The sequence below is a fragment of the Lipophrys pholis genome, assembly GCF_963383615.2.
Source record: "Lipophrys pholis genome assembly, chromosome: 1".
NCBI lineage: Eukaryota > Metazoa > Chordata > Actinopteri > Blenniiformes > Blenniidae > Lipophrys > Lipophrys pholis.
The window spans coordinates 16,680,412-16,705,042 of NC_137635.1; the positions used below are offsets into that span (position 1 = coordinate 16,680,412).

A 24,631-nucleotide genomic window follows, 5' to 3' on the forward strand; every position below is an offset into this window, starting at 1 on the left:
AATAGATTTGAGAATTCACACGTGACACCCTAAGGGCCGGTCCAGCAAAGCCAAACAGCCACATACAGTATGTCTCCCGGGTCTGTCGTAATGGCCCATGGATCGATTTTAACAAAAGATGATCATACCGACCCTCTACAAGACAAATATGGAATTACATCTAATGCCATAAGGGTTTATTTTTACCATAAAGGGTGTGACATGCACAATGTTCCAGATCAACAGCAACAGTATTTGGTTCGGTGTTGCTCCAAAACGACTTGGTTACCTTTAAGAAAACATCTGACTCTGGTTTAGAATAACTACATTGGTGACCCGTTGTTATCAAATAAGATTTTGAAAGTTGATTTTTCCTGCCACTTCATAAAAGTGCCATTGGTGTTCCAATACAGATAATATGAGTTACAATTCTCTCCCTAACCCTAACCCACAAATAGGCATAAACAAACCAGAGAAATGCAAAATTGTGAAAAAGGAGACCAAAGAATTGAGATAAAAAAGACAATATACTGAGGCTACTTCAAGACATCACAGCCACACAATTATTTTCCGCGCAGAGGCAGAAAACTACCACAAAGACATTTATGAAAACAACCAAAATGATGGTGCAAAAACTCCCAAACTTGAAATAAAAAACAGAAAAAGGAAACCCACAAAGAGAACAATCACAAAGTTAACACAAAGATATAAACTTATCTAGACGATGTACAAACCTAACACAATAATGCTTCAATAGTGCTGCAAAGAGCTTCACACACCCTCCTCCTCAACACACACTCAAAAAAAGTAGGATATTGAATAATTCAAAGCTCCAAGTGAAGTCAGTTTTTTTTTTGTTTGTTTGTTTTTTTACCCCAGCCTGCTTGTTGTTGTAAATGTTAGCTGCTTTATCTTACACACACCAACAGTCCATGATTCCCGAGAGGAAACACAACCCAGACCAGGCCCCATTTAAGAGTGAAACATCCTCACAATCACCAAGTGGCTGTTTTATAAGTATGGTAGGCACACATACTATGGAAAGTGGTGCTCATGCTTTGCACACCCGATTAACCCTTCATCGATGGGGTTACGTCCTCATCAGAAATGGCATCTGGTGGATGACGTGTCCCTGTATCAGCGGAACGTGTCATACACCGCCGCTAAAAGACATTTCCCATGACGGTGGAAGAAGTACGTTGAAGTATGACAAAGGTATGGCATACAAACCTACTTGACTGAAAAGAAGAAAACAGAATACTTGTGAACAAACTAAAGGCGATATATATTCCAGGAGGAAGACTTCATCAGGTTTATAGCAATCCTGTGGGATTATGTCGCGATGTTAGCAGGTATACCTCGGAGAATAGAACAAGGGTATCAAGGGTACTTCAAGGATCCCTTGCGGCGTAATCCAAAACTTCAAAAAGTTGGGAATACTGTACAATTTCAACACTATTTAAATGTTAAGTGGTTAAAAATACATTGAAATGTCCAAAAAGCGTTTGCTCCACTTGTAGCTTGTTGTTTTGTTTGCGTGTGGCAAATCTGCTGAAAAATCTGAACCCCAAAACGTCTAAACTAACTTATTCCTCCTGAAAGTAACGCAAGAGGTCCTACTTTAAATATCATTAGCATGTATCCACGGTACCTGTGATCCAGTAGCAATACATATGAATAAAGATCAGCTCCCGTTTCTAAGAGCTGTGTGCTGCATCTGCATGCTGGAACTTCAATCTCGTCTGTTTTGTTGCTGCTTCTCATTACTGCTGACAATTGTTTTCCTTTCAAGAGGTTCAAACATCTAGATTATAGAGGCGTTTCCATCTTCGGAAAAACTTGAGTGAGTCATAAGACTGGCTAGAAGACTGCTGAAAAGTCAGTGGATGTATTACAAAACAACAATAATACATGAATACGCGTCATTGCACAGCGGCTATAGAAATAACTCAGCTGAGGTAAGAACATTCTTACCCCTGGCCATTCAAAAACATTGAACTTTATCAGAATAAAAAGGAAAAAACCAAGTCTTACCTGTAGGATCTTGCACCGGTCCGAGTCGCACTTGATGTCCTCACAGGGATGGAACATTCCCAGCGTCACACAGTTCAGCAGGATCACCAGCATGGACGCTCGCTCGAACCACGTGCAGGAATTGAGTTAAGGAACACAAGTGATGCACAAACACGCAATTTAAAGACACATATTTATGGGATTTCTGTCTTTACCTAAACTCATCTGGATAAGCGATGCGCACATTTATTTCTCTCATTGGAATGAAGGGGGACAAACTAGAAACATTGGAAAGAGCCTCATTGGTGGCTGTTTTAATCTCTCACCCTGTTAACCAACGATCTGTTTAAACTGCAGGTTGGACGAAGGATCCGGTTGCTCACAGGGGAGCATTCGTAGTTGCTTCAAAAGAAACCATACAAGTATATGACAAAAGATAGCACAGCCATTTGTTGGGAAAACAGAGAGGATTATGAAGTGTTGGAGTAATATATACTACTGCGTTGATAGTGAGGGCAGCAGGCAGCCTCTCCGCAGTCCATTCACCCCTTGAAGTTCTGTACCGACGCTGTAAATGCCGTAAAGTAATTCTCCCCCATAACACTCGGGAAGCAGAAAGATCTGTTGTAACTGTGTGAAAGTCACTGGTGGTATTTATGTTCCGGTCAAAAATAGCAATATTGCACAAAGACTGACAGTGACACTGCTAAGTCAGCAAAAATGCTGCTTTCGGTTCAAGACGCATGAAGACCTCCGGGTTTGGTTAAAAGTTGGTCTAACAACAGGCTATGGTATATATATGACTAAACATTAATCAAAGTTGAACCAATAATACACAAACCAATTCAACAAACCTGCACACATTGTAGAAAACTGCTCCACCTTTAATCAGCAACCTGTCTCCAGCCTGGTTAACAATATTAGATGGAATAGACGGTATCATCTGTGTGTGTGTGTGTGTGTGTGTGTGTGTGTGTGTGTGTGTGTGTGTGTGTGTGTGTGTGTGTGTGTGTGTGTGTGTGTGTGTGTGTGTGTGTGTGTGTGTGTGTGTGTGTGTGTGCGTGTGTGTGTGTCCACACAAGCCGCATGGACAAATGACCCGTCCAACGTCTATCGCATTATCCGCCACCCACTCATTCATCCGGCCGACCCATAATGCAGCTGGGTGCTGGCGTGGAATCCACAAAACAAAACAAACAAAAAAAATGTGACAATCAGATGAACCACAACCTCCATATTTTTCCTAAACTTTTCTCTTTTGTGCTGTTGTGAGCAGGCGCCGCTAGCGCCGGCTACAAAGCAGACAGTGTGATATAACCGTCGAGACAGACGGTAGGAAAACATCTCAACACGTATCTGATACGAAGCCTGCAGTTAAATCTATCGGCTGTGATCTCAATCTGCATAAACTGCATTGTTAGATTTCCGTCTCACTAAAGTGAAATCAGAAAGTGATCATGTTTGCTGTGAAGGTACCTATGTTAAAAAAAAAAAAAATGAAGATATTCGTCGAGCACTTTATTACAAAACAATTCCAACTACTGCAAAATGTAATCAGTCAAACTGACGGGCCTCACCCGCCGAGGTGAAAATGACGACTTCCATCTCCACGTGGGCTCATGAGACCCCATGACATGTCTACAGGTTTAAAACTGCTTAAGGTTAGGTCATTATAACAGTAAGCATTGACATATAACCGACGCCCCATCATTACAAACACTACTTGGTAAGTTGGAAGCATTTTTGTCTACATACAAGCATGAACTTGAAAATTAAAATATATCTTATTTTACTTTTGTTTTAGAGTCAAACTCAGGTCTCCTCATGTTTTTACTTTTTTTTTTTTTTGCTTAATGAAATATAGTTTGCCTGCAAACATTGAAGCTCATATTTAAATTTAAAATCACAAGTCTTAAAGATCGTTGACCAAAATAAGGGAAGTAAGAGACCATTCTGAACTAGACGGAAAAAACTGCGCTTTGATGCCCCACATCTTAGGATAGTGTCCCACCTGATGACATTGCTCCTGTCATAATAAATATGACCACTAGATGTCACCGTTTAGTCTTAACCTTGGGGCTCCAGTAGGCACAGTAGTGGGATAAAAAGAAGCCATTGAATACAGCTGAATACCTTTGCAAGTTTCAACCGGTTACATCAGACTTATGATCAGGTAAACGGAGATTATTGTCGAGAGCTTTGCAGGTTTCTACCTTACAATGCTCCCACCAGCAGTTTCATTCACTATGACAGAGTAAATCAGCTGGGAACTCGAGCATACACTACAACTTATCTAAGATTCACTCTGCTAACTGGATGCAAACTCTCAGCAGAGCTGACCTTTAAGGCAACGTCGCATTAGAAATGCCATCATTTTTACACTGTTTGCCTGTATCGTCCTTCACTGTGTGTAGAAAACCTTGTAAACTTTGAATACCTGGTGAGTACACTGGCACTGCCCCCATTGAGTCATTCGGTACCGTTAAATCACCAAAGAGGAGTACTGAATAGATGTTTGAGTGCACGACCGGAAGCAACCTCCGTAGTGTTGGCTGGATAATGATGGCTTCATCTGGGAGGGCAGCGTGTGATTATGGCACACACAGGAGGATGCATAGAAAGTTCTGGGAGTCCAAAGGGATGCAATTAAAAAAGATCAGTTGGTACAGAGATCATTAAACAGGAAACAAAAACTCGAGTCACGCGGACCTGGAGTTTTGGAAGTGGCGGCACCGCAAGTTTTTAGGGGAGCTCGTACTGCTGTTGACACGAGACGGCGGCACCGACGAACGCTGGCAGTGAAGGACGGAGGAGGTGGGGCTGATTAAAAATAATGAGCTCCACGGGTTGCCTGTGTACTAATATTGTCAGCCTTAACTGGGGTGAAGCAGTGTCACTGCAGCTCAGCACAATTACATTTCATTATTGGGATCCATCGGACCCACAAATAATCACATACCTGAGGAGGATGATGCTACTAATCCGGATTATTACAGAGGTTCATGTCTTCGTCTCCTTGGAATTAAGTCGGATAACATATGTCATATTTATATCGTTTTGTTGATTTGGACTGTGAACACCAGCGAAAAAGTGGAAGACCATCTCCGCTGATGAAAGCTAGGCGGTAGGGTGTCTTTGTGGCTGTAGTTAACCAATGTCCAGATGTATACAAAGTATATTTTTAACCTAGTTCTGTGGCAATTGATATTGGCTGATAAGAATTATTCTTTAAGAGTGAGACAAAAAGATTCATTCTGCCCGTTAGTGGTGAAAGTAATTTTCGACGATATGGAGCCGAAACCAGCTCTCAGGTCTCCAGTCCATCACAGAGAAAACAGAGAAGACAATTCAACACACACTCACATTTTCGCAAACGGGTATAACGAGTAACCGATCAACACAGTTGAAGATCCTGAACACACAGGGAGAACATGCAAACCACACAAACTTGTCAAACTATTTTTTTCTCAACAATCAAATAAAGCTGATGTTACATTTTTGACTGTTTCGGCTTCTAATAATCAATTTAAGCCATTCTAACTGGTTTTACTTTTTGGGCAGTTTCTTGCAATATTAAAAATCCCTGCATTTTATTTTATTTTTTCTGGTAGCTTCAATCAGGCTCCATTTATGCAACAATGTTGGAAATGGCATTGACTTTGTGTTTTGATTCCAGAAAGATTTTGTATTTAGATGCCTACATTTTGAAAGCGACTTCCGTTTACACAAAAATGGCAGAACCGCTGAAAGCAATGTATCTTTTCTTGTTGGCCCACTAGCTGGCGCTGTCTATTTTTGTAATGAATGTGGACAGAGTACAATACCCTATAAACAATATCAATGGCGAGTACACAGACATTGGTATGGACAGACGACAGAAAAGGATTGCTATTATGAGAGACTCAACTATAAAACGGCCAAGACCCAGGAGAATATCAACTGGGAGCCATGACACACTGTAGGCCGCCATTGTTGTTACTGTGGTTGAAGACAATGACCGGTCTGGGAAAAAAATTACAATTTCAGTACAACTTCCTGTCCCTGCAGTTTTCAACACGAAAGAGACAAGCAAACAACAATCAATGAAATCACTGTAGCACTCCCACAAAATCTTGTGCAACATCATAGTCAACAGCATATTCTTAAAGCATTTCCATCTGCCGCACAAGGCCACTGTCTGCTAATTTTCTCAAACTTTCACAGAACACAGTCCGACTCTAAACTTCTGGTTTCCTCAAAGTTTCGGGAAAGACAAATTTAGCTGCGTTTGAACAAGAATAGGATAATGAGCAGACCTAAATATGAATAAATTACTGTCTAAAACATTTTTTAACAAGATAATTTGTTGTCATACCACAGCAGAGAGTTCCAAACGCAGTGTGTATCAGTGTGTGGTAATTAGCCTCCTCCTAATTTAGAAGAGAAACTTTGATTTTACAACGGAAATCCTTAAAAAAAAAAAACAAAAAAAAAAAACCTGTTGAATCCACTGTTGTCTGAGGTGTAATGAAATCAGAAGTTCTCCTCATTAAAGAAAATTTGCTTACTCTGAACAGGTCAGCATGAAAACTTTCAGAACACACAACCAAGACAATGTATAATCAAAACAATAGAGGCTAAGAAACAAAACCCCGATGTGAACCATGTTTGCGAGAATCGGTGTAGAACGAGGTGAGGCGGGTCAACCGCGGTTCTTTTCAGTCATTACGTGATTGTTAGTTTGAGGAAACTTTTTGCCCCTCAGCATCTCATGCTTACAGTGAAGAATAACAGTAGCGGAGGTGTTTCGGATTGAAATGATCTTGTCTCCTATAGCATAAAAGGCTGTCAAATGATGTCTTGGCAGTCCAATTATTTTTGAGGCTCTGCAACTCTCTTCAGTTTAAGTGTTATTATCTGTGACAGGTTCGAGAACATGCAACGCTATAAGCTACATAAGAACACAAGCGTGGTTTTAAATATTAATGTCAAATGAAGCGAGAGAAGTGTGGAATAACCTATCCGAGAAGTGTATTTGCAGTGAGGATTGAGAACAGGCTGTCTTGGGGTGTGTGCGCATTAGAAGTCAGACCAATATCAAAGACGGTGGACAAGATATGTGATGCTTCCCATGGCGGGTAGACAGAAGTCAGGCATCGCAAGAAGAAGAGGAAAAAGTCTGAACACTAGGAAGTGTCGACAGTCACTCAAATCCCTGGATAAAACTTTTAGCACCGTGCATTCTCTCCCATGGCAGGAAAGTTAGTCATCACGGAGAACTGTCTCCATAAATACCAGTGTTTGGTGTACCATTAGCGTCTGGGTACAACGGTTTGCTGAGGTTGTTGTGTGGTCTGTTATTTAGCAAAGCAACTTCTTTGCAGTCCCAGGAACCAACAGACACAGTTAGGTTTTAGTTGGACCACATTGAGTAAATCTAACCTTGAAATGCTACGGTTAGCTTCTCATCATTTCGTACAGATTATGCATGACTTCCAGCCCTCAGTAGTCTGGTTCAATAGACCGGTATCTCAAAAAGTCACTGTCATAGTACAATTTATTGGTTTAGTGGAAGATAATGATTAAGTATTTCACAAAAAATCCCTGTTTTACTTAGGTGATTCTACATTGCTTCCATTATAATCGCTCTGACCACTAGAGGGCACCACAAATCTTACATTTGAGCTCCGAGCACCGTTGTCATTAACTTTATTACTCGTGACATCTGTTTGCATCAACATGAATTCATGGCTACCATTTGCTTTACACTGCAAAAAACACTAACAATACACCTGCGGTGACATGGTCCACAGGTAGGTAACCTCGATTTTTGTCTTCTTTTAAAGCAACCCAGAAACACGTTTTTTTGTTGTTGTTTTTTTGTTGTTGTTTTTTGGGGGGAAAAGTAGCATGTAAGATTACTCCATTTCGTGAAAATCCATAAATAGTATTTGCTTGTTGGTTCATAATTTCCGTATGATTTATAAGTTAGCAATATTTGTCTCGTTATGAACCCGCCATTCTCTGCTTCTGATTGGCTCGTCAGGTTCTTGTGTTGCATGGTAAACAAAGACACTAGCCAATGAAATCAGTGAATGTAATGAGGATTAGACAATCAGGAGCAGAGTCGGGTGGGCTTCATCATGGTAGGGGAAGAAACCTCTGGATTGTAGATACTGCTGGGTGGTGCATCGTGGGGGATTTGGAAGCAAGTGTACACAATGGTGACTGAAAATTAAGTGGGTATGACTTTTTATACCTTGGACTACACTACTGTATTACAGCCTGAAAAAGAGTGAAAGTAAATCTAATATTTGCTCTTTTTAAGTGCTTTGCTAAGTTTGTAAAAGGCAGCAGTGGAAAAAGCAAGCAGGTCTATGTAGAGAAGATCTGATTACAGAATGAAAAGCGCTCTCTTAATCAAAAAGGCACCAAGGCGACGGCAGAGGAGAGGGCTTCGGTAGAGAGACTGAGACAAAGCAAAACATTAAATATGAATAATCTGACTAATTTAATCAATAACTCTTCCTCCGCTGCCCTCATTCCCTTCCTCTGCCTCACCAGCTGGTGAGCTATAATTAAACAATAAGGGCAGAGTGTTTGCCTTCAGTGTGAATGCACACACAAAGACATACCCACACACACACACACACCTTCATGGTGTCAGCATATAAACCGGCGGTGACGCCCTGAGGGATGGATTCAATTAGAGGAAAGATACACAGGGATATGCTCTGTCAAAGCTCTGAGACAAGAAGCTCCGCGCCGCAGATGCAGACGCGCGGGAAACGCAACGCGGCTCCGCTTTCATCTGAGAGAGGCGAAATTATCAACCTCATCAACACCTCGGAAAGTGTTCCGTGCCCTCCTCTCGTGGGTTCCTCACCCCGGCATGTTTTCTCAAGGTGCGCTCACATTTTCAACCCCTTTCTCCTTCCTGCCTAATAAAGGGGGAACGACACCTCAGCCCCGCGTCTCGCTTCCTGCTTATTCAATCCGACTCCACTGGTTTGTGTACAAGAAGTGACGAAATAGCAAAATATCCTAGAATATCGTATGGAGTGGCTATAGAGTGGCCAGTTCAAACCAGCAAAAGTTTGCTGTTAAAGAAGTTTCCAGTTCTCCGCAGCTCGTCTTTCTTTCATGAGAGCAGGGAACTGAATCCTCACCAGCGAGAGATGAGGCGCACGAGTGGTCCGAGGGCAATCGATACAGACGAGCCTCTCTGAATAGATATAATTCATTGTGTTTACTATGACTTGCGCGAGACGTGGTTCCGCATCCGAACTCTGTCCGTGCCTTCAGTCTGGATTCATGTGCCTCACCGAGGGAAACGTGGGGTGTTATGGTTCTGCGCTGAGCTGCTTCAGATATGAGGCATCTGTACACATTCATTTCTGGTGAGGCAACGCAAACGTCAAATCTCTGCACTCGGATTACAGCATATTGTAATATTCTACGTCTGTATCTCGAAAAAAGGTTTCCAGAGAAAACATTGTGGAAAATTCATATATAGTGAGACTTTCTCACTCCATGAGTCAGAAAGTAAAGATTTTTAGCATTTTGGTGGTTGGAGCCACCAAAAACGCAACTTTTTCGAAACTCTATCCCAAGGTGGAGCTTTTTAAGAAAGCACCAACTCCATGGAAAAGGGAGAAAGGTGCAAAAACAATGTGTTTTTAACTTAAAACCAGGAGTGCTCATCACAACAACATACAAGAACCGCTCAAACAAGCGGTTTAGGCAACTAAAATATGCAAATCGATAAAGGCAAACTGATCTATATACTTCATTTTCCTAATCGGTAAGTTATTCAATGTCATATATTAAGTGTCTGCTCATGTAGCACATTTGAGCTATGATTCGACAGCAGAGGCACGCAGCATTGCTTGGCTTCTAGTCAGCAAAATTATTTAACGGCTTCACCAAACAGGCATTATTGTCAATTTCATAATGCAAGACATCCTCATGGTGCTATAGAATCCAACAAATAGTTCCCTCAGGTTCCCATAAAAACAGTCTTTGGAATTCAACGACATGTATGAGCCCAAGTTAAAGCAGCATGAACATTGCTTACTTTGTACAGTACATAACCGAGACCGTCAGCTTGACGCAACCCGGTGAAACTCCGGCTTCGCAGCTCCCCATTATCTTCATGAAAGGAATTTAGATCAAAGCAATGAGGATCCTCGCGGAGCCTGTGCAAAGGCACATTTTCTCGATTAAAACGCACTCTTCCCTGAAGTTTGGAACAAAAGAAGCACCCAGTCTCGCCCCGGTGAGCACGAGGTGTCCTGGCTCTGAAAAGCAGCTGAAAGCCAAACCGGGCTGGAAGTGAGACCAAGGTGGTGGCATTCAACCATTAGTCACAATGTCACTGTGAGAGCTTGTGTCACCACAATAGAAGCTGCCATGGGCACATACTGGGCAGCGTAATGCAACCTGGACTGGGACAGCAGAAACAAGTGGCCAAGAGGAACCAGAAGTGGGAAAAGTAGAAATAAAGGATTAAAAATGTATTCAACAAAGGGATTTATGTACAAGGAATTATTTTTAATAGGTAAGAATAGAAAAGCAAAGCAGCTAATGGGACAAGGAAAGAAGGTCATGATCTACCAACCAGGGAATACTGACTACAAGACTGAAACTACTCCTGAAGCCGATTTTCCATGAGACGCGTTATGGCTGCGCCACGCCAGGCGCTCTGGATCGTCCCCAATCTAGTCAATGCCTGTCATTCCACCGGATACGTCGCGCTGCATTTTACTTGCAGAGCACTCAAGTTATGCCCACGAGTCAATTTTGCCCACTTGCCACAGCCAACAGACGTCAATCGACACACGAGCAGCTCGCACCCGCCGGGGAAGTCACACACAGACAGGAACCAGACCGGAGCAACCTGTCCTTCAAAATAAAACACCCCTTCCGATCGAAAAATATTTAACCGCCAACCAGAATGAACTTTTGTGTTTTAAAGGAGTGGAGCGAACACCCGCAGTAAACTTGGAAGGTCAACATATATTTAGGCACAATGGCTTCACATAGGTTTGGAACTGATATCGGGCTCGGTCAAAACAAACTTGACTGACTTCAATGGCCACTCTTGATGCCTCCTTCACAACCAATATTTTTTTCTTTTAATCAAAACCAATTTTGTTCTAAACACATGAGTCCTCAAGTCATTTAAACTCTTGCAGCCATTATATTTGGTATTTTCATCAAACTGATGGATGTTGTCATTTTGTCTTGAGGTAGGGCAAATCTGCCAATCTATATTCAGCCGACAGTCAGTTTGACAGTGCAACAGGCACTGAAAGTTTTTCATGTGTCAGGACAGGAACTCACTAGGGGGGGGGAAACACTTAAAAAATGTCCGGTTGTGAAGAGAAATGCTGACACTGAAGACTCATGCTCAATAACATCGCAACTTTACAAACCTTGTTTTATTTTATTTTTTTATTTTTTACCGCTCATGACAACCACGTTTTTTTGTTTTTGTTTTTCCCTTGGAGTGGAATGAGGATTTCTCCCGAGAGCAAACTTTTTACAAAGTGAAAACATCACATGTGACGGTGTGCACAACAGGAAGGAAGGCAGTTTGAGGGGTAAAAAGTGAGGTTTCACTCTGTTCAGACAGCTGGCGCCGCATCCCCTTCACTCCTCATCTTCCATCAGTCTCTCCTCTCTCCAAACCTTTCAAAGTCTTCTTCAGTTTCCACTCTCTGATCACTTTCCTCCATCTCTTCGCTCTTTTGACTGTGGCGTCCTAAACCAGCTACTTTCTGGGAGGAGACTGACTAAAATAAAATCTCTTTTTTGGAGGAAGACTGTTGAACATACCAGAATAAAATGAAAAAAAAAAAAAGTAGGAGAGAACTGAAAGAGGGAGGATATTCATGAAATATTGAACGTGCCTGCCGCAGCCCTTTGTAACGTGCAATCCGTCACTGTCATTGAGCAGGAGAGCGTGCATGTGTGCTCATGCATGAGTGCACATTCAGACCTCTACATTTATGTCTGCATTTGCTAAATCCCGCAGGAAGAAATGCCTCCAGATTATACAGCAGCATTGTTTTTCAATGGCTGTTTCGAGCTTCCGAATCTAGATATGAAAGACAGGACTACTTGTGAACAGCTGATAAGACGGGTGATAAAGCTGGGAAAAAAAACTAAATTGGCAAGGAGGCGGTCAGAAAAGTTTGAAGAAGCTCTCCACTGATTTTATTTTTGGTATGGTTTCGGCTTGTTCTGCGTATAAACAGTTTTGACATGAAAGTGGAAGATGAATAGCCTCACGCTCTGTTACAATTGTCCATACTGCCTTCAAACAAAGAGGCATCCGTTGGGATGAGCACTGACTTCATTAATGTGTGTTCCTGGGCGCAACACCAGCTAAGGAAACAAGGCTTGCCACGACACAGCTGAGTGTCATCGAAAATCCTGCAGGTATAACAACTGAATATCTCGAGCCCTTGCTGACACGGCTTATCAGCTGCCTGAGTCAGGAGCTGGGGAGTTAGCAGGTTGTTGTGTGTGTGTGTGTGTGTGTGTGTGTGGGGGGGGGGGTCACTGGCTGTATCAGTCAGTGTCTGCCATACGAGAGGCTGGGGCTGGAAAGATGAGCGGAGGGGGGGGTGAATAGAGAGCTGGGAATGTGAAGAGTATGTGGAGGAAAGGTGTGACATGATAAGGAAGGTATTTCTCAAACTCAGGTGCATCCTCCGTTTGACGTTCTTAAAAAAAGACACCTTCCCCATCACTCATTTAGGTTTTACCTGAGCCTACCGACAGGAAGCAAACAAAGGTTAACTTTTCCACAAACCTACATTAGTGATCAATTCATCCCACGCTCTGACTTTGTCTCAGGCTCCGTTCTCATGAATATGGATGCATTACAGTACACTGTCTATTGTATTTGCACAATGGGGATCCTTCGGAGGGGGACTTATAAAAAGACATTGATTTTGTGTACGTGTGTGTGTGTGTGTGTGTGTGTGTGTGTGTGTGTGTGTGTGTGTGTGTGTGTGTGTGTGTGTGTGTGTGTGTGTGTGTGTGTGCGTGATAGAAAAGGCTGACTACACAATCAAGCCGCCTCGTCGATTGTCAAAAGAACTCCTCTTTCAAAAATGTGCTCTTGCGGATGTGTGGTTTCACCTGCCAGTCACCTCAGAAACCTGCTGAATTTGGCTTATTCCATACAGGAAATGTATGCAAAGAAAATGAGGCGGCAGAGGCTTCCCCGGTAGACTCGACGCACAAACTGTCCGTCTACACCAACATGCCGACACACACACACATCTCTCTCTCATCAGCCAGGGAACACCCCTGTATCTTGCCACTGCGGTCGGAGAGTTGCTAAGCAACGCTGGCTTTCATTGGGAGGTATTGTGAAGTCACATCTCTATTGCCGTGGTATCTGCAGTTGAGGTATTTTGGGGGTGGGGAGGGGGGCTGGATTGTCGCAGCGGCAGATCATAATCATAAGTTTGAGGGAAGAAGACTGAAAGTTTGTGACATTTATTTGTTCCCGTCCGTGAAAAAAAGGACTTCTTCCTCGACGCTCCTGAACCATCTGTTACTATGGAGTTAGGATTGGGAGCACAATCTGTCTCTCGCTCAAGTCAACATTGGACTTGACAAGCTGGAGGGTCACGGGTGTCCGACACGATGAGACAAGCAAAGCATGACTGGAGTTGATTTTGTACTTATGGGAGATCATAAGACTCAAAATATGTCACGACTATCCTAATAAATGCCAGCATTTGAATAGAAGGAAGAGACAGAAGACGAATCCGAGATTTCACACTCCTGAGATTCATTGATAAACCTTCCAAAGTCTCCACTACAGTCATAGAAATGAAGACTACTGTACTACATTCCTGCGCATACTGGTACAGTACCTCATGCTCCTGCTTCAAATATGCAAATTTTTGCAGCACGGTTTTATGATGTACATTATTTGCCCAGTCAAAAGGCTCCTCTGCACTCATCCAAGACCGTCAAGTCAGCAGCTTTCAACAGGCACAGTAACGTCTCACATGCCGCTTGGGTTATAGCAGCGAAATGTCCATTCTGCAGTGTGACGCCCATCCTCAGAAGCAATCACACGACTTTGCAGTTCACACTTGAAAGGCAATGGAGAAGGATGGTGCTAACCGCCCGGAGTGGATGCATAATAAAAGTACTTGAATCATTAACACCTTAGAGGCTCAGAGTTACTTCAAAGTGATCTGTGACATTGAAAAGAACGATAATAGAAGTTTTAAAGCTCAATAACTATTCATAAAAAGAAAGAAAACACGTAACAAAGCATCCCACCAACACACACTGAAATCTATCCTTCTTTCACACCATTTCAACTCTATCATCGCAGGTGAATGACATCAAGTGGTTCTTATCAGCCACGTAGACAGTTTTCAAAGACGTAAAGTCCATTTCAGCTCCAAGTCAGACCACTAATGTCTTATCTAGAATGGCTTCATATATCGTACATGAACTGCAATAAATTATATTTTCCATGTACAATGCATTCATGTTCTTGTCGACAACAAAAATATTTGACCAATCAGATGGAGCCTGAGTTGACTACTGATAGTGTTGGCAATGGATCGCAATTCACTCTAACAATCCAATAATGCCTCATACCTGGAGGCAACGAGCCAGACGCACAAAAAGAAGGAAAAACAGAAATTGGGAAACACAAGTGATCAAAAAAGAAAAACAAACAAGGTACAGTTGCGTCTGCGTCCAAGAAGATTTAAGAGCTGTTTTTTGGGAAAAATCTTAAAACAGAAAGGCATCATCATATACTTAAGTGTCACATTAGTCACCTTTACCTCAATATCACGTGGCCCTCATATTATCTACAACATTCTGTATAGAAATATTAGCAACAAATAGACGTATCACAACTATTGTGCCGTATCTTGTCTGACTTGCTTTGGCTGGAATAAAATTATGTAAGCCAAACAATTCACATAAAAACAGAACAGCATGGACACACATAAGGCAACACAGACACGCTGCCTCCCACAAATATCAAAACCACCTGCAGCCAGGAAGTCCTCTCAGGACTCTGAATTAGAGGATGTTTGTCTGTCAGGCAGGATGCAGCATTATATATATGTCATCCTAATTGACAGATATGCAGCAGGTGTGCGTTTGCGCGTGCATTTACAGGCGCTTCAACAGATCAGAGAAAAAGACAGCATGTGCAGTATACAAATAAGAAACCTATTAGATCTTTGACCGAAGTCAGTCCAATATGACACCAATTCTCCTTGTCGTTGCATACAAACAGTAAGGTGTCATCTACGGTGTACAATTTTTTGAAAGCGAGTATTTGAGCGTACTTGGTGGTAACTTCTGGGAGTAGAACTTTCAGCAAGGTTGATAGTTACTGAAACTAATTCCGATTTGGCTTCGACAGATTATTTGAACTCCCAGAGTTGTGTGGGCCAGTGTGATGATTGACTTAGACTGAGTTTACACGACAACGTCTCAAGTGAAAATACATCGAATTTGTATTCTTGTTTCAGAAAAGTTTGGCGTTTACGCCAAACTCACTGGCAGAGTCGCGATGTGGTTCGTGGGTCAGGTCACAAATTGATGCTGTTGGTTGTTTTTGTAATGAAACCACATGCACGTGTGCGCAGAGAACAGTATGCTATAAACATTAACAATGACGAGTACATTCGTATCAACAGACGACAAAGTTCAATTGCTGTTACGTTCACTCAACTATAAAACGACCAAGTCCCAGGAGAATGCGGACTGGGAGTCATGACAATCGGGATTCCGCCATTGTTGTTATCGTCGTTCTCGTTGCACATGTGCAGAAGAACTATTTACTGCGGCCATGATACGCATGTGCAATATCTGCATTCGGGGGAAAGTTGCGTTGCGTTTTCAATCAGTTTCATCTCGGGAGCCATTTTCAGTCGCTACGATCACTGTTTTCCTGCAAGCACACCACCAAAAATGCAATGAAAGTTTTCCATTCTCACTTGAAAATGTTGTGTAAACAGGGCCAAAAGTGGAGGCAATATGGTTTTTTTTTTTTGTTTTTTTTTTAAAGCAACAAAACAAATGAACTATGCAAAGAAAACAGAGTTGTAAAGGTGAGAGAGGAGTAAAATAAACCGGGAGGGAAGGCGGCGATGAGAAATTAATAATTGATCTGAAGGCATAGTGATTTTCATCCGAGACACACACACACACACACACAAACACACACACACACACACACACATAGAGATACCATCAGACCACCAATGGCTGCAGGTTGCAGTAACACTTAAAATCCAGTTTTCCACTCAATGGTGCGTCTGCAGGAAAACCTTGCGTGAAACTTAAGTGAGTTAAGCGAGGGCAGTGGGTCAGGTGGTGTTCCTCTCATTAATTAAGCACAGACTCAATTGCTCCCTCGTTCTCTGCCTTTTTCTTTGTCTCTTTTTCCACCTGGTGGCTGCTACCACTGCCATTTCATTCACTAGCAGAACTATTTAGGGCTCTCCTTCCATTCAGTAGAATGAATTGTGAATGCACACACAAACACACACACACACACACACACACACACACACACACACACACACACACACACACACTCACACAAACACACACGCACCCATTTATGAGTGTGTAAGGAAGTCTATTTAAATGCCACGGCAAAGAAATAGGCTCTTAATCCTGCGGGGAGAAAACAAGGAAAACACACCTTAGTGGGTTAGCAAGAGGCCAGCTAACGCATGACAACGACAAAATAACAAATCAAAGAGAAATAATATAAAACAAGGAGTGGAAATGATGCCTGTTCACAAAAAAAAGGGGGGGGGAGGGGGCATAATGGGACAAAAATTTATTGCAGTGCCAAAATCAGCATGATTACAGGAGGTCAGTTTTATCATGGTGGCTAATCTCATCCCGGAACAGAACAACAGGCTAATAGCGGGGAAGTTTGCTGAGGCACGCTACTGTAGTCTGCACGAACTCACACAGTATAAACGGAGGCACGCAAAACCTTTTTATAAACATAGGATATTCATGTGCCAACGGTACAGGTCAAATATTTCGAGCGTTCGGAAAAAGGCCATTAGCAATCAGCACTAACAAGAGGGGCAATAGGCTGTTCAGTGATGACGCGCACACGAGAGGAAGCTAATAAAAAGCTAAGTGGCGTCTCAAAAGCTGGAAACCACGAGAGAAAAGAAGGTTTGAGGAAAAGAGCTATTCAAGATTGTTGGATAAACAATAATTGAAAGAGGTTTTTTTACAGTCAATATGGGACAGTTTCTTCTTTAGGTGATTTTGGTAAAGATGTCAAGTATTTCTGATTGTTGACTTAGCTTAAGCATGTGTACTTAAAACAACCTCAAAACACCTTCAAACCGTTTATTTTTGTTTTTTGCAAAGTTAAACTTTCCTAAAACATGTTACAGAGTGAATGAGTATCCATGTTTCATTTTGTGGATTATTGAAAGACAGAAAGCTTGGTAGACCCCTCGAGATAGGACTGTTTGGACAAATTATAACATTTTCTAACTACGTTGTGCTGCTGTGGAAAATATTTTTCAAGGGACGTTTCAATAATACATTTTGCATTACTTTCCTCAGGAACAAGAGTTATATCTGTCATTGTAGCACACATTTTTCTGTCTGTAATTGTGTCTTCTCAACATGTAAAAGGGGCACAGAACAGCCTGTTCTAGCTGATGTAAAAAGTGTATAAAGATCTGTAAAATGCACTAAAATGTTTCACTCAGAATCACCAATAATAGCATCCCAGTTTGTGTTTTTTTGGGGGATTGGTAACGATTGAGGTGCAGGCAAATTGGCTTATGAATCATGGGGACTCATTTTTCAAAACTGTAGACGCTGGCAGAGATAGTGATGTTTGTTTGTATTGTCGGTCATAAAATCAATTTTAAAAGTTGAGCGGTATATTACATTTGTTGATAACTTGTTCTCACTTTGCTCAGTGTAGAGAGGTAGACTCTTTATGGCGTGGCACAAAGACTCTGAGCTGCCTAAACTCAACAACACAGGGTACACCATGAAAGATTGCTCAGGCACAGCCAACTGGAAGAAGACAATTTTGCAGAGGTCCTCTGAGGTCAGGACCTGCTGGTGAGGTTACATATCTTTCAGTTGATACACTGGGATTAGGCAGAGGAAGATGTGGGGAATACAGCCCTCTTGGCTTTCACTCATTAAGAAGTTGGTTGAGAAGATGAATGGATTGTTTGCCTCCAATAAAAGCACACAGACTATGACTAAATCTCATTTGAAGTTTGGATACTATACATTTCCTACCACTGCATGGTTCTACCATTAAACTAATCCCTGAGTTTTTCAACCATATGCGACTGCATTCTTCATCAAATGGATTTAAGTACTAAATCATTGATGAACACTCCAGGGCCCCATGTGCTATTGGTTTAGGAGAAGACTTTCTGTTTCAAGCACTGCGAGATGAACCATAGCCAAATACATGCATCTATGGCTGCAGCTGTCAGAAAATTGAAACTTGAGATTATGTTTTGGAAAAAAACCTTCTACCTTTTTGGTCTTTTCCATGGCTCACCTCCCAGCCAGCAATCAAAGCCGGGTTAGAGACAAACTGTTTATACAACACAGACAACTGTTGGACAACAACCCAAGTGTTTCTGGATTTTCAAATTAAATGTTCCATTAACAGCACAATATCTGCTCATAATTGCATGCTAAGAGTTGATTGTGCTGGTGGGGGGATTTTCAGTTTGACAACATGGGAGATAATTAACACGAGGAAATCTCTTTTGATTAGATGATTAATTCAATTGCACAATTGGCCAATTAATCTTCTGTTACCCAAGTAATCACTAAGTTCAATAACTGTCTGTGTTCAGTCCAATATCCAGCAAGGATAAAGTCTTTGATATACCAATCAATATGTTTACACAAATGACCCCAATTTATCTATTTTGATGTTTTATATTTAATTCAATACTTAACAGCCACTATCTCAATCCTGGATTGTCACAATGCCATGGCATTACATAAAGACGAGCCGTACGCAGCCACTTAACATCGTGTGGGGACATCGAGCTAACATTTACTGGAGAACACTGTAATGTGACCATCAGTGTTATCAGTGATGAGGGACAGTTTTTGAGATCCATCCTGAAACAAGTCAGTTTTGTCACTATGAAGGACGTAACCTTATTCCCTGCAGACAAACCCAATGCAAACCGTACCCACTGCGTGCTTCCAACTGAAACCCAAACTAAAAACCAAGCCTCAAGCCTCAAATTGAATGGTTTACCTTGTGGGGACAAGCTATAAGACTTTATGAATATATTTTCATCTGAACAATGTGAGAAACACCATTGTATATACAGTGAATTACGGTTGGGTAAAGAGAGAGGTGTAATATCTGATGAGTTACATTTTTTGTCTGCTCGGATGCTTGCAGAATCTCTACGTCTCCACTTGGCTGGTGACCACCACATGTGTCCTCAGTAATAGAGACTTTAAAAACCGAGGGCCCAGCACAGCAGTCCTTTCAGCGCAGAACTCTTTGCTTTTGTCTCCCTCCCTTGACTCGTCTTTCTCCCCTCCTTCGGTCTGCCCTCCCAGCCAAGCCGATCCTCTGGCACCGAGCAGCCCTATTATACAAAGCAAATAAGCCATGGCTATAGGCTCCAACCGCTTCTCAGAAAGGGAGAGCGAGGTAGAGAAAGAGGAGTGCAGAAGCGAGGGAGAGGGAGAGCGAAAGAGCCCATAAACCTCTGATGACTCTAAAAGCTTTGCCAATCTCAAAGAACGCCTTGTGGATATTAAGTGTTGGATGACTCCAAACTTTTCTCTGTAGCTATATAAAAATCCCAGGTCTGTGTTGTTGTTGGCCCCCTCCAACACCAGAAAGGGGTAAGAAAGGAAGGAGAAAAAAAAGGGAGATCTCTAAGAAGGACGAGCAACTGCAAAAACAGCAAATTTAAATCTTGGAGCTTATAAGCTTCTTTTGACAGCCTTCGCCCACTGTGCTGGTAATGTCTTTGTCATGAAGTCAAAGCGTGCCGCAAGAAATAAAAAAAAACACCAAGCGAGAACAAACAAGTTAGTGAGCAGCAACCTGAAATAACCTATCCCCCCAACCCCCAACCCCCACAGTCCTACACACCGATACCGAGGCATCATCCGAACCACTTCAAACCACAATCGCTAGCAGAACATGTGCAGTCGACCAGTGTCTCTACCCCCACCCTAAAAAACAAACCGCATTGTTAGCGCCGTAAATTTGTCGCTGGCACCGATAAGTTACCTCAAACAACACAGCATAGGGAGATTTTTTATTTTTTTTTCCTTTTAAAGTGGCAGAAAAGTGCCAAATGAATACGAGGCAGGCGATCGGTGTCCATGCCTCCATGGCAACAAAGAAAATGTTTACCCTCCTGAGAAGGCAGCCCCCTTCTCATTGGCCCGGTTTCCGGTTTCTATCGCGACGGGAGCCGGCATCGTTGTGTTTGGGGCATCGTGTGCATGTTGATGTTATGTACGGTACAGGAATGTGTAGACATATGGCTGTGATTACACACATACACACAGGCAGAGATGCAAGCAGGAATATCATGTGTCTCAAAATTGGATGTTTGACCAATGGCATGTCTTTAAAGCAGCTCAGAGTGCTTTGATTGGCCCCGTCCTCTCTTAATTTAACTAATCGGAAAGCCTTTTTCCATAAGCGAGACGGGATTTAATAATAGTTACGCCGGGATGGGCCGTATGCGCTTACTTAGGAGGTAGCGTTTCTCTAAGAGCATCCTCTTCTCGAGTTAAGACAAATCTCTTCCTAATGCATCTACTTACAAGACACAGAAATCTGTAAAGGGCTGGAAGTAATGCAAGATTAGTCTCTTTTCTTCCCCCCCAGCCAACTAAGCAACAAAAAAGTCAAATACACAGACATTTTTTAGGGTTGTGTGTTTTTTCTTTCTTTTTTTTTTACAAACAACACACACACACACACATCTAATCCCCGTGCAGCCCTCTCGGAGCAGTGCAGCGGCAAGTAGCCGATGGCAAGCCCCTGTAATGAGGGAACACCAGCGAGCGCCAGGGGAAAAAAAACAAAAGAAGTGGATGGAAAGAAAGATGGATTGGGGAAAAAATCAGCGACAGAGGAAAAGCTAAACAGTGGGAAACAAACAAGAAAAGGAGCCTCAAAACACACTCTTGAGGGATGGGCTGATCGTTGGCTAAAAAAAGAATATATGGAATGCATACATCGGAAAACTGCTACTTGTGCAGAATGTTGTTTGGCGGAGGCTGATGGTAACACATGATGCCATGATAAAAAAAACTTGTTTTAGTTACAAATTACAAAAATAAACTCCAAAAATGATGTCTGGTCAACTGTCCTGAAAAAGCAGTCTGTGCTAGTAAGTTTGATCAAAAATAAACTATACTAATATTCTGCAGTCACCAGAGACAAATATTTATGGCGAGATATCTATAAGGCCCGGTTTCCATGATGATTAAAGTGACAATGCATCATTTTTGTTTAAGTATAGTGTCACATTTACACAGCAAAATGTTGATTGACTCGCACATGTGCAGGAGAACTACTTACAAAGGCCATGAGGAGCATGTACAGTAGCAGCATTCTTTTAAAAAGTTGTGTTTCCTCCGTTTCCACGAAGACGGAGCAGTTTCAACAAGTTGTGCTTCTCCCCTTTGCCACCGATACAGATTCAGAGCATTTTTGAAAAGTTAAAAAAGTTCTGTTTCCAGTGACTCCGAGCACCGTTGTCGTGTAAATGGACAACCTAAATGCAACAAAACTCTATCGTTTTCACTTACTAAAGCCTAAATATGTATAACTATATGGTAAAAGCTAAGTATAACAGCCAATTGTGAGGACTGACTAATCTATTCTTTGGATAAAGAGGAACATTTATGGTTGCACTTTTATCCTGTCTAATGTACAGCAGAACCTGAAGATGTAATGAGGTTAATGTCAAATTTCAAATATTTTATGTAGTGCAGATGAATTTTATTTGCAAGCACTTTGAAATGTTTAAAATGTATTTTTGTGGAACCCAAGATTATAAAACAAAACAAAACATAGCGTACTAGGAGCCTAAAATTGTTGCTTTTAGTTCAGGATGCGAGTGAAATCTCAAATTCTGTGTCATATTCTGATAGAATCATTACGGTAGGGCTAAAATAGGCAATTCATTTTAACATAATGAGTGTCCTTTTCCACCCTCCATTTATATTCACATAATAATAACAAAATGAAATGCTCCAACTTTAAAACAGTCCAATTATTTAATTTCCACTCAAAATGATGAGCTGGCCTGCGGTCTGTCCGACTCTGAGTGTGTAATCACTATATAAGGGCTTTCCAGAAGAATAGCCGGAACAAGTGGAATTAGAAAATGAAAAGGAGGGTGGTGAATGCATGACTTCCACCAGTCAACACAAGCATGACTTTCCAATAATGGCGACAACAGAGGGAGCGGGAGGGCAGGCTGGAGGCAGGCCATATTATGGATGAATACTTTCAAAATCGAGCATACCCTCAATGATTTCTCCAGAGTTGCCAACCCAAGCAATAAAACATGTTGAAATATACAGTAATTTAACCCTGTGCTTACTGCGAGGCAAACTGCAGCATAATCAGTTCATGCAACTCGCGTCCACCAGAAGCAACAACTGGAGCAGCACATACTTCACTTCAACACAAAAGAAGGCGCTGGCAATTAGGGGACAGGTCAAATATCAATAAGGTCTGTGTGCATGAAACATTGCAGCTCTGCAGAGAGAGAGCGGAGGAAATAGAGAGAGCCTGGGGACCTTGATGCTGGGCTTCAGGCATACATTCGACTTTAATTTGATGTAGTCCTCGAAGATTCAACCTCATACTTCCCGAATGAGGAGTTTGTAATCGTATCCACTCAAATGAGTTAAGGAATTAAAACCTTAAAGATTCAGTGGAGACCAAAGCTTATTTTGTGATGATATGTCAGCATTTTTGATCTTGTTATGTATCCATAAGGTAAATTTGCATTTAGGGTGAATCCCTCTCCGCAATAGTATTTAATGTACCAAGTATAAACTAGACCAGCGGTTCCGCGCTCTTCATAAACCTTACAAGAATGGGGATGGCTTTCAATTCAAGGCTTTTACAGGAACAACACTGTATATGACTACAACGACAATAATTTATATGGGCATGCAACAAATTGGTCTACTTTAATGGGAAATTGTAATGTCATTTAAAGTGAATATATAACATACCTGAACACCGTATATTAGGTTTGATACGTTGCAGAGGTTTTTTTGGCCTATCCACTGGATTGCAGTTTCTACAGCAAGGATGTGAAACATGTGGCCTGTGTGCCAAAACTGGCCAACCAGTCAGTCCAATCAGGCCAACAGAATAATCAATGAAAGTGACCTCATCTCTGGCAAAGTAGCATTAGTGTTTAAAATAAAACAACACTTCGGGTATTAATTCATGAAAATACTTTTTATCGCCGGTTGTCTTCGGTCGCAAGACCCCGAGAATGACCGTCCTTGAACTCCTCTGACAATTAGACGTAGGATCACCGATTTAGAGCCAATACCAAAGATATCACCACGATTCTCTCACAATTGTCGTTCATCTGGGACAGCCGAAAATCGCACAGTGAGAAGATGAATGGATGGATATTGCTGCCATAAGAGAAAATAAGGAAGCCAATGGGAGGAAGAAGCACTCATCTTCAACAAGCGTTCTGTTCTCCTCTGATCTCAGCACTGCACCATTGGCCCGTAGCATGCAGTAGACATAAATACAAACTGAATGAACGCAGAATAACACCCCCCTACGCCCCCCACCACCTCCACCCGAGTCTCTCCATTACTTCCGTCATGATTACTGCAATCACTAAAGGTTGTAAAAACATGACAGCGTAGATTGTGTAGACACTGTTTAAATAGGCTGTTAAGAAAGCAATAAAGGTATCCTGTATGTAGCACTGCTATGGGTCCCTGAACAAGGCCTTTGAGCTCAATGTGCATCTGGAAGGGCATTGGATGCCAAGTCACATCATCCGCAATGGCATTGTGTATGTGCTGGGTGAAAATGATAAATGTAGAACATAGAGAGGAGACAGAGGAGAACATGGGGGTGGAGTACGAGATCAGAAGACAGAACAGGGCGAGGCTCGTCCGTAAACAAGGGAGCAGGGAAATAAAAGGTACGGGAACCACGAGGAGCAGACTTCTCTCTGGGGTACCCGGGCTGTGCTGTGTGAAGTGGCCGATGCCTCCCCAGGTGCATGCAGCCCAAACAATGTGCCTTTCACACCAAAACAAAGAGGCCAGCGAGAGCAGAGTGAGGTGGGGGGAAACAGCAAGGGAGATCTTCAACACAATTACAGCACAGTGGATCTGTTTTCTTCTGCAGCACTGACAAACCCCGGGGAGCCAATACTCCATTTATTTGTTTGTTTAGTTTGGTTGGGGTTTTTTTTTACCCCAGAACATTCCATTTTTAAACAGAAAAGATAAAACCGCATAATAGATTCAGATCACATGATTAATTATCTATACAGTCTTCACTTTTAATATGCCAATGGAACAAGGCTGAGTCATGCTTCAAGGTCCCGGTGGTAGTCTTCAGCAGTCT

At 42.1% G+C, this 24,631-nt stretch overlaps 1 protein-coding gene across 1 annotated transcript in view; it reads right to left on the reverse strand.

Annotated features, from left to right (window-relative positions):
- The window catches only part of cacna1g (calcium channel, voltage-dependent, T type, alpha 1G subunit), a gene marked incomplete at its 5' end in the record, with an annotated part of 255,553 nt that overhangs the window by 167,887 nt on the left and 63,035 nt on the right, over positions 1-24,631 (reverse strand). Inside the window, one exon of the mRNA XM_080471574.1 lies at positions 2,014-2,125. Within this exon, the coding sequence (XP_080327700.1) occupies positions 2,014-2,125 (112 nt within the window). The remainder of the gene's footprint in view (positions 1-2,013; positions 2,126-24,631) is intronic.